The 10,865-nt window shown below is 46.3% G+C and overlaps 1 protein-coding gene across 2 annotated transcripts in view; it reads left to right on the top strand.

The window, feature by feature from the left end:
• The first annotated feature begins 846 nt into the window (after window positions 1–846).
• MTCL2 (microtubule crosslinking factor 2) overlaps window positions 847–10,865 on the top strand; it is a 163,278-nt gene continuing 153,259 nt past the window's right edge. For both annotated transcript variants that reach the window (XM_068262075.1, XM_068262076.1), the window contains exon 1: window positions 847–1,463. In XM_068262075.1, the coding sequence (XP_068118176.1) occupies window positions 1,005–1,463 (459 nt within the window). In that variant the 5' untranslated portion in view covers window positions 847–1,004. The remainder of the gene's footprint in view (window positions 1,464–10,865) is intronic.

Here is a 10,865-nt window from a genome sequence, read left to right on the forward strand (position 1 = left end):
CTCCCGGGCAGAAAGCTTCAGGCTACGTGAGCGTGCTTGCGCACTCGAAGAAAATGCTGTCCTGGTGAGGTTGGCATCTGTAACGGAGGGGTCCCCAGGACACCAGCTGGGGGTAGAACTGTACGGAGGGACAGATGGGCTGCCAGGGGTTGGAGGAAGCCCCTGGTAAGTAGATCTTGTTTTTTTTTTTATTAGCGAGAACCTTCCCTATAAGGCCTTGTTCACATTGCGTTCGGCACGCGTGTCCGTCCGCGTTGGGCTGTTTTTGAGGCGTTTTTTTTTTCCTATTCCCGGCGTGTGGGTGGGCGATTCGTTTTTGTGACTAGCGGTTTTCTAAGCGTTTTTTCCGAGCGGTTTTGTAATTCACTCCCTGACGCAAGTCACGACGTGAACTCTTTGACCCGGAAAAGAATAAATGCAATGTATTTATTCTTAAAAATGCAAAAGCAATCCCTACACAAAGCGATATTGTGAGCCTTTTCCATTTCTCCTATACTTTCCACTGAGGCAGAATCGCCTCAAAAATGGTCCACCCAGTGCTTTATGAACGGACAGTGCACGACCCGCGCTGATATGGGTGTTGGGTGGGCGATTTTAAAAATCGCCTGCGAGGAAAAAAACAAAACAAAAACGCCCCTGGTGTGAAGGAGTCCTGAGGGTTTATGGTTATTCCATTCAGGGATTTTCTTTGATGAGTTTCTGATGTCTGTATGATCATCCAGCGCTACCCTGTGCCTCTATGTATGTATGTATGTGTGAGTGTACTGCAGGAGGCGCCCCCTCCCCGCTGTGGGCCGCTCCTCGCTCTCTAGCGCCTCCCCCCCTCCTCCTCCCCACAGTAGATGATCCCGATGCGCTCAGAAGACACATCAGCGTCCGTTATATCGAGCCACGCGCTGGGCGGCACCACTGACATCCCCGGGAGAGGGGAGGAGAAGCGGCGATCTCTCCGGCACGACTGACACCGCGAGGCCCCGGGATTGTTGCGGTGAGCCGGGGCGGTGATGGAGCCGGCAGGGCCCGGAGGGGGGGCTCCTGCGCCCGTACCGGAGAAGAAGAAGATGAACCGGGCTCCGTCCCCGGCCCGACCCAAGGATCTGACCGGCTGGTCCATATCTAAGGCTCGGCGGGGCTCCCCTGTAGCCCTCACCGTCATCCCCCCTGGACCACGCCGCCCTCTCCCGTCCCCCGGCAGCAAGAAGCCCCCTGCGGCGCCCCCTAGCGGCCGAGCTGGCGGGAAGGGCAAGACGCGGGCCCGGCAGGGGACTGACAGCAGCTCGGAGGGCTCTTGCGCCTCGGAGGAGAACAGCAGCAGCCGGGGGAGCAGCGAGGAGAACACCAGCCGCCTGCAGCTCAGCACCTCCATGGCCTTTTCCGATCTGACCGAGGACCTGCTGGATGGGGCCACCGAGGGGCTAATGCGGGAGATGGACGAGCTGCGCTCAGAGAATGACTACCTGAAGGTGAGGAACCGCGGGGGCGGGGTTTGCGCATGGGCGTGACCAGGTATACTCCAGCAACAATGTTCATCAGTATTGCAAAATAAAACCCTTCATTAAAAGTGTAGTTCGGCATTCCTGTAATTTATTTGTAATCTATTACTGTACATGAATTATCATGCTTTATGCATAACTAAAACGTCATTTTGGAAAGTGTAGATTTAAACGACGGGAAAATTGGATTGTAAAGCAAACTTGAAGTAAGAAAACTTACTTTAGGTTAGGTACAAACCTGTGTATGTACCTGCATACCATAGAGCCTTCCCGCCCCTTGGTATGTCCCGTCATTCCAGCGGCATCTCCTGCTTTAAGCATGTATTTTTGCCACTCCCTGACTTCATTCAGAAGTATTTGTGACCAAGTGCTTCCTAAGGACTGGCACATTAGTAATGCGCCTATGCGGTCTTGATGCATTTGACTTCGAAAGTACTCTGCTGCGAGTACCACCTAAAGCTCTACGCGTGGTGCTGCAGAGGTAGCTGACCTAGCAGGTCCAATAACTTCAGGGGATGGCATTGGAAAGACAGGGCGGATCAAGGACCTAACACTGAAGGGCAGAGAGCCCTTATAATGATAGTTCACTAATTTTGTTCTTGCTGTCATTTCTGAAAACGACTAGCCAATGAGCTTCGGCTTTCTGGGCAAAAGGTCCTGCCCCTGCACAGCTGATCACATGACTAAGCTGCAGCCAGCAGGTATTTAGCATATTAGAGCATGCTGTCAGGTTTACCTTTAATGCACACCTGGTCTGAGAGGATGATGGCGGCTGATATGTATGTTTTCCCTTTTTTTTTTTATAGCGGGATTGTCACCATAAAAAATCACATTTCAACAGCAACTGGTCTGAGTGTATTAAGCGATAAAGATGCTAATCCTGCATTCAAAACTTTCAACATTTTATTTCTGCTGTTATTATTTGGAGTGATCACATACTTAAGGAGAACTGGCCCTTTAGTAGTCAGTGCCAAACAGTTGCATCCTGGGGGTTCTATTTATCTATAATAGATTCCTCCTCTTCCCTTTATTTCCCTGCCTAGCTGCTTATCTGAAGCACGATACCCTGCTCACTTGTGTTTACAAGCAAGGCTGAGGTGACTCAGCGATTGGAGGAGAAAAGGGAAAAAAAAAGTAAAGGGCAAAAGACATGGCCCCCACCAGGAACAGAATGCTCTTCATTTACTATATAACATTCACTGAAATGAAAATGTGGATAGCACAATACATGTTATGTAAGTAGATCAAGTATTTATCTACTTATATATGTGTTTTATTTCCCTGGCATAGTATTTAAGTTGCAATACACAAAACAAATATATGTACAGCTCCCTCCCTACACAACAGATATAATGCAGGGTGACATTTGCAAGGTTGAACAATGTTCAATAGGTGTTATAGTACACTTTAATAGCACTCAGGCCGTATCTTTATTACCAATCCACAGTTTCCATATTATGATTATTTCCTTTTAAACAATGCAAATTACCTGGCTGTCCTGTTGATCATCTAACCAGTATGTCAGCCTCCATATCCCTCTCAATTCAGGTGTGCTTTAAGTTGGCTTTTGCCCTTTAAAGTGATCCTTAAGTCAAATGTAAAAAATGAGATTTACTCACCTGGGGCTTCCCTCAGCCCCCAGCAGCCGATCGGTGCCCTCGCAGCTCCGCTCCGATGTCCCAGGACCCGCCGGTGAGCACTTCCGGTTCGGCCGTCACCGGCCGACAGGCATGGGAATGCGAGTGATTGTTTGCGTTCCCAGACTGTATATCGCCCCCTATGCTGCTATTGCGGCCAGGAGCATAGGGGGCGATATACAGGCTGGGAACGCGAACAATCACTCGCGTTCCCATGCCTGTCAGCCGGTGACGGCAAAACCGGAAGTGCTCGCCGGCGGGTCCTGGGACATCGGAGCGGAGCTGCGAGGGCACCGATCGGCTGCTGGGGGCTGAGGGAAGCCCCAGGTGAGTAAATCTCATTTTTTACATTTGACTTAAGGATCACTTTAAGCTCCTTCCTTTTGATAGGAGGTGAAATATGAGTCAGAAACGTATATCGCACACAGTGTGAGCATTGTTGTTGTTGTTTATGTAGCGACAGGCCTCCCATACCGAAGTCAGGTTGACATGGAAACAGGAGTGTTGGTTACGATGCTCGTATCCTCAGCACCTCTCTGCATCCTGCTCAGCCTGGTAGTGATGCAGCCAGGGTATCAGTGACTGCACACTTATGTTCTATGCTTCCCTATCATGTGTTGCATCTCTCATCCATCTCTTACAGTGGTAAATATTTGATGGAGGAGGAAGTGTTGGCTGTGTGCCATCTTCAGCACATCACTACCTGGCATACGTGTGGCGTCATTGTTAATATTTGCCCAGGGCCTATGTCTCTGAACATTGGTGGCACATTCAGGCTCCAGCCTCTTCTGCTACACTCAGCAGGGCAGTCATGAAGTCCATTATGATGAAAAGCTGTGTTTCACCTCTTGACATTAGATCAGGGGTTTTTGAAGTCCCACCAGTGGTGCATGTGTTGTAGATATTTACATGGTCTTGTTTTGTAGTTCAAAGTTTTAAATGTAGGTTTGAAGTTTTTAGTGACTGAGGGAAGGACACTGTTTTTGTTTTGTTTTTGTTACACTCCCTTACAGACAAATCTTGATCTGCTGAAATTTGTATCTGTTGACTGCACTCAGAAGTGTTTATTAGGCACACAAGAGTTTTTTATGATCTCTAATTAGTTATTAGTGAGAGGTTTTATAGTCCCACTGCAATCAGGGACTGTCATTCTGCTCCACGGCTAGCAGACCATACTTCACTTTCTCTACACTGTATAGTTGCACATTATCCAGCAAGCTCATGGTGAACCAGAACTCCTAGGTGTGTAAGGGACTACAAAGGACCAAAAAGTCCTCTTACTAAAATGCCATGCAAAACAGAAGTTTGCCCTTTTAAAGGGATCCTAAACTGAGAAGGATATGGATTTTTCCTTTTAAAATACCAGTTGCCTGACTCTCCTGCTGATCCTGTGTCTCTGAGGCTGCATTTCCACTTGTGCGGTGCGAATCGCCGCGGTAAAAATTCGCATGCGGATGCGAATCCATGCGAATTTTCATGGATGACGATGTATGCGAATTTAAGCGTGGCAATGCTGGTGTGCTTTTCCATTGTTTCTATGCGAATTTGCATGAAAATTCGCATACCCAAACCTCGTGCGAATTTCCTATTAAATACATTGTATGCGATTCGCATAGCAGTATGCGAATTCTGATGGCTCTGCCATGCAAATTTTTTTTCTGCACAGAAAAACGCAAAGGTATCCTGACAAGTGGAAACAGTCCCATTCACTTGTATTGCTATGCGAATTTTCATGTGAAAAACGCATGCGAATTCGCGATAGTGAAAATGAGCCCTAAAGCTTTCAGCCACAGCCCCTCAACAAGCATTGAGATCAGGTTCTCTGACAGAAGTCAGACTGGATTAGCTGCATGCTTGTTTCAGGTGTGTGATTCAGCTACTACTGCAGCCAAAGATCAGCAGGCCTGACAAGCAACTGGTATTGTTTAAAAGGGAACATCCATTTCCCTCACAGTTAAGGTTCCCTTTAAAACAGAAGGTATTTGCGAATATTCAGATTGGACTGAGAATATGAGGTCTCCCATGATGCATTACTGCTGAATATGCAAATCATCCTTTGTTGTCCCTCCTAGCCACACCTCCAGAACAGCTGGAAAGCAATGATGTGTCAGCTTATTAATTGTACAGAGCCACAATAATCCAACATGCATACAGACTGTTTTGTATTGGTTGCTCCTCATCAGTGCACGGCATGGATTAATATGATTTCTATGTGGTAGGACTTGAAACACCCAGAGTTAGACTACCCAGCAAACTCATGGTGAACCAGAACTCTCAGGATTGTGTGTAAGGGGCTACAAAGGATCAAAAACACTTTTTTTTACTAAAATGGTAAAGGACCACTATCGTGAAAAATTGTAAAATTTTAAATGCACGTAAACATATATATAAATTATTTTTCTTGCAGAGTAAAATGAGCCATAAATGACTTTTCTCCTATGTTGCTGTCACTTACAGTAAGTAGTAGAAATCTGACAGAACCTGTAACGGTGGCGGGGTCGTTTTCGTGGTCAGCGCACAAGACGCGCACTGACACAACGAAAACCCTCCACCAGCGTATGATTTTGGGAAACCCAGGCCAAGTGCTATGCACCCGCAGCCACAGATGCCAGATGGGAATTGTACAGAACCCGATAAACGGGGCTGAAGAGCCCATAAAGAGGGGACAGGATGTATGTGTGTGCACCAAACTAGCCGCCACCCAGCGACAGTGAACACACAACAGCTGAAACAAAGTGGGAACGCAATCACAAGATTGGCGATTGCCGAGAGACACAAGACAGAGCAGGACAGCGCACAAGGGTAGCAAAGACACAGCAAATCATACAATGAGGAGATACGGAAAATAACAAACGCTAGCTAACCGCGAACACCGCACTCATTCGCAACAGTGCACGCGGTTATGCGCGGTCTCCACGTGATAAGCACAATAGAGACAAGCACGCCTAACTAACCATCGACAGACAAACATGAAACAGAGGACGCGAACGCTTGCTTAACGGTTACCTCACCGAGCCTCCAGCAAGCGTGGCAGACAAGACACACACAAAAACAGGGACAAGTGAGAGATAGGATCCACAGCACTAGCGAAAAGTGGCTAGCGCGATCCAGGTACAGAGTAGCAGAACAGAAGGATCCCCAGCGCTAGCGAAAAGTAGCTTGCGCGATCCCAGGAGACAGAACAGAAGAGATAGCTGGTAGCAACCGCTGCACCAGCTATACTCCAAGAACAGAGATCAGAACCATTTCCTGTCGACCACCGTTGGGACAGGACAATGGCAACAGAACAAACAAACAGATAATACAACCTGACTGGGCTAGAAGGGGAGCCTAAAGCAACCCCCAGGAATTAACTATACTAGATAGCAACGGCTGACACTCCAGCAGTGTCCATCAGGAACAGACCATGGAAGGGAAATGACCAGCAAAGCCTTCTGGGAAACATAAAGCTCTCATAGTGCCAGTCATCAAAGAAGGCAGGTAGGGGATTTGCATAACGAATGTATGCAAATTCCCCAGCAAGAGAACAGACCAGAACTTGCAATGGAAAGACAGGTCTCTGTTCCAGAGTCCTGCAGCATGCAAACCTAAACAATGGTCAAAAGGCTGCCTGCCTGCGCAGGCAGCTGAGCGGATTCTCACAGAACCGACAGGTTTTGGACTAGCCATCTATTCATGGGGGATTCTCAGCAAGGCTCATCGTCTTTATAAAGACTTTCCCTGAAAAGGATTTATACAGTGATGCTGGCCATCCTTCCTGCTCGCTGCACACATTTTTTGGGGGCAGCTGGACAGAGAAACTGTCATTCACTAAGTGCTTTATAAAATAAACAAAATCCTGAGAATCCCCTAGGAGGAGATTGGCTAGTTCAAAACCTGTCGGTTTTGTCAGATTTCTGCTACCTACTGTAAGTGACAGCAACATAGAAGAAAGGTAATTTATGCTTCGTTTTTCTTTAGAAGAATGGTACTTCTTATTTGTATGTGTTTACAAATATTTTAAATGTTATGATTTTTGTGGTAGTGGTCAAAACAAAAGATAGCCTTCTTAAAACAAAGTCTACACTGTACAGGTATTCCTCGACTTACGAACGCCTGACTTACGAATGACCCGCCGATACAAACGGCATGGGTTCTGTGTTTCCATGGGAACAATTAATATTTTTTTTTTCAAATTGGACTTGTACTTTTTGAGAAAATCGATTTGAAAAAATGGCTTTTAAACTTGTATAAGCAGGTGCAGAGGTGACACAGAGGGGGACACTGGAGGCACAGAGGAGGTACAGGGGACAGAGATGGCACAATGTTCCGACTTAAGAACAGATTCAGGTTAAGAACGAACCTACAGTCCCTATCTCATTCGTTAACCGGGGACTACCTGTATACATAACAAAAGTTTGCTTTCTTAAAACAGAAAGTATGTGTGATAATTCAGGTTGGAGTGAGCTTGAGATGTCTCCCAGAGCATCACTGCTGAATATATGCAAATTAACCATTGTCGTCAGCAGCTAAACAGACCTGGTTAGTCTGTACCACTGTATACATAGAAATGATGACCTTCTTTCCTGATCAACTTTTTAACTGGTAATGTTAATGCTATTAATCCTTTTCTTTCATTAACCTCTGTGTGTTTGATTCATACATTTAATGATTTGAAAAGAAAAAAACAACCAAAAACAAAAAAAAGTTTATGGCTTGCATCAATAGATGTTGAATAAATGTGATGCTCATTTTGAGTAGGATGAGATGACGGTCGGCCCACCTGCTGGATTCTCACGCCTTCAGAAATAGCCTGTTGACCTGCTGGGGAACATTTTCCTGATCTTCTGCTTCCGCTGACAATGATGCACTGCGCTGGTTTGTGTGAATCACTGTGCCTGCTTACAGGACTAGCAGAGAAGGGGGAAAAACTGGGTCATTGGCAGGCATGGTTAATCTTGCCATTTCCTGATGGGGTCACACAGGGTGAAAATAGAATTTCTGACAGAGCATTTCTGAGCTTGTGAACGTTGATTAGTTTGTTTTTATTGAATTTGGGAATGCTAAGTATTGTGTGCATTTTGCTAGCCTACTGTACTACCCAGGGCTGTGGCGTCGGAACAAAAATACTCCGATTCCTCAGTTTATGAAACCACCGACTCCAGGTACCCAAAATTGTCCCGTGCTCTTCAACTTCGACTCCTTAGGGCTCGTTCTCACTAGCCATTTAATTCTATGGCAGTGTTCTCACTGCAGCGATTGGGGTGTTTTGCGGTTAGCATTAACCACAAACGCGTTACATGCAGCAGTTTCCTGGCGATTCCCGAGCAATCGCGATTAGCCTGTATAGAACCTCTAATCGCGATCACTCCCAAAACGCTTAAGTGTCTAGTGATTTTTTTTTTTCCCATGTTAATCGCGGAAAAATCACTCCCGCAAAACGCTTGCAGTACTCGCCAGCGGTTTGCAATTTTAGATGTGAATTTTAGATCTTAGTCCAATGCTGAATACACACGTTGCGATTTCCCGCGCGATTCGCGGGATCGATTCGATTATTTCCAACATGTTCGATCGTATTTTGATGGATACTTAATATGCAAAATCGACGGCTGTATCCATTGAAACACGATCGAACTTGTTGGAAATAATCGAATCGATCCCGCGAATCGCACGGGAAATCGCAACGTGTGTATTCAGCATGATACTGACTGACAGGGCTGTGGAATTGGTTCAAAGATCATCCGATGCCTCAGTTTATAAATCCAACTCTAGGTACCAAAAATTGCTCCGACTTCGCAGCCCTGGTTCTACCCCCTGAAAAATTAGGTAGGTATACGCTGAAATCTGTAATGGGTTTGATGATTGATACGATAAGAACTTAAATAGAATAGAATAGAATATTAAAAATGAAGGCATTGCTAAATTATTGTTGGCTAGTGCTGCATCTGTACAGCCCCACACTTTGGCCTGAGGGATAGAGTCTTGATCTCTGCCACCCGACATGCCTCAGACGTGTGTACCATGCTTAAAGGGTACCTCTGGTAAAAAAGGCGGGGCTTGTCATCACAGGCCCTGTCTTAATGATGATGGATTGGGGGGAGGGTGGATTGTCAGAGTTAAATGGTTACCTGTTCTGATGTCATCCCTCCAGGCAGGTGAACGCTCCGTCCCCCATCAAATTGCGGGCGTGATGAGTTTTTCCTCAAGCTTCTGGTGCGGGTCTGGCCTCACCCGTCCATGTTGCCAAGACCCGCATCCAGCCGAGCAGCTGTGGCTTAATTGGTAGCTGGTGGGCTACGGCAACTCTATCGGAGGTTTCTGGAGTTTTTCGGCAAACTTTGGAAACATGGCTGTGACTGCGTTCTCCAGGAGGATGAGGGTGAATTATGCCTGAGACCGCCGCAACAACCCCCCCCCCCCGATCCGTCGTTATTAAGACAGCGCCTGTCATTTTTACAGGAGGTACTCTTTAACTCAGTAAATTGCTGAAGGCGGAACCAGTGACCTCACGGGACACCTGTACACATATACAATTGTCAAGAATCTAGCATTTATATGTAGCTGAGAAGTGGGGTCCCCTTTGTTCTGCTCAAAGCCTTTATTTTTACTTTATACAATACAAAGACATTTCTGTGGCGCTTTTCTCCCATAGGACTCAAAGCGCTTAGGCTCTCTCAGATTCAGTCGTTGGTAATAGGATGAAGTATTCACACAACAAGTTATATTTCTGCAAATGCCAAACTGAACAGGTGGGTTTTTAGTCTGGATTTAAACACGTCCAAACTTTAGGCCCCTTTCTTACTGGGGTGCTTTTCTGCATTGTTTCAGTGCTTTGCTGGTCACCGATGATCAGCAAAGCACTGTGTACAGTGTATCTCAATGGTGCCATTATTGCTGCAGCATTTGTGACTTGTATAAATTGCAATCGTGATGGGATCTGTTATCCAAACGGGATGGCAAAGCACAATTGGCAACAAATCGCAATGCAAAATCACTATTGCTTAGCTATTTGCGTTCTGCATTCGCAAGTGTGAACCAGCTTTTAGAGGGGTCAGAATCCCTTTGTTAAAAATACTTTATCTGTCGTCTGTAACTGCTGAAGGACCTGACCTAGATATCTGAGGGTTAATACGTCCTAAATGCAGGCTTGTTGTGTCAGCTGTTATTGGATGGTTTGCACCAGGTGTCCCCTGGTGGTGTTGTTTGAGGACACTGTCTTTTGAGACAGTCTAGTGTGAAAGTTTATACCATCTTTGGAGCGTTGGGAAAAAGCTATTTTATTGTTCCTTAAAGCAAGAATCTGTGCCAAGAAAGGGAAAACGGCTGGCAACACTCAAATGTTCTCAGTGTAGCTGGGTCTGACAGCATGGGGGACGTTATGTGTTCTGTAGGGGGCCAGAGTGCACATCTGTGTGTGTGTGTGTGGGGGGGGGGGGGGCTATAGATATGTCATGGGAACTTCTCATTTCCCATGTGCATTGCTCAATTTGACCAGTTTGAATGTCCTATGGCTGCTACTGGGTATGCATACCAAGGTGGTGGAAGCATCATATGGGGAAAGGGGCAAGGTCAGGAAAGCACTTTTGGGCCACTTCCTGTTTGGACGGGGGAGGGGGGGCACAAGAGAAGATTGTGCTATTAGAGTGAAATTCTACCACTGTGGAGACACCATCAGTGTTCATCTGCACATATTCCTGGTGTATATTATTTGAAACTGCTTACTATATATTTTTGAATCCGGATATTCAGCCTGCTG

The sequence above is a fragment of the Hyperolius riggenbachi genome, chromosome 12 (assembly GCF_040937935.1).
Source record: "Hyperolius riggenbachi isolate aHypRig1 chromosome 12, aHypRig1.pri, whole genome shotgun sequence".
Lineage (NCBI taxonomy): Eukaryota > Metazoa > Chordata > Amphibia > Anura > Hyperoliidae > Hyperolius > Hyperolius riggenbachi.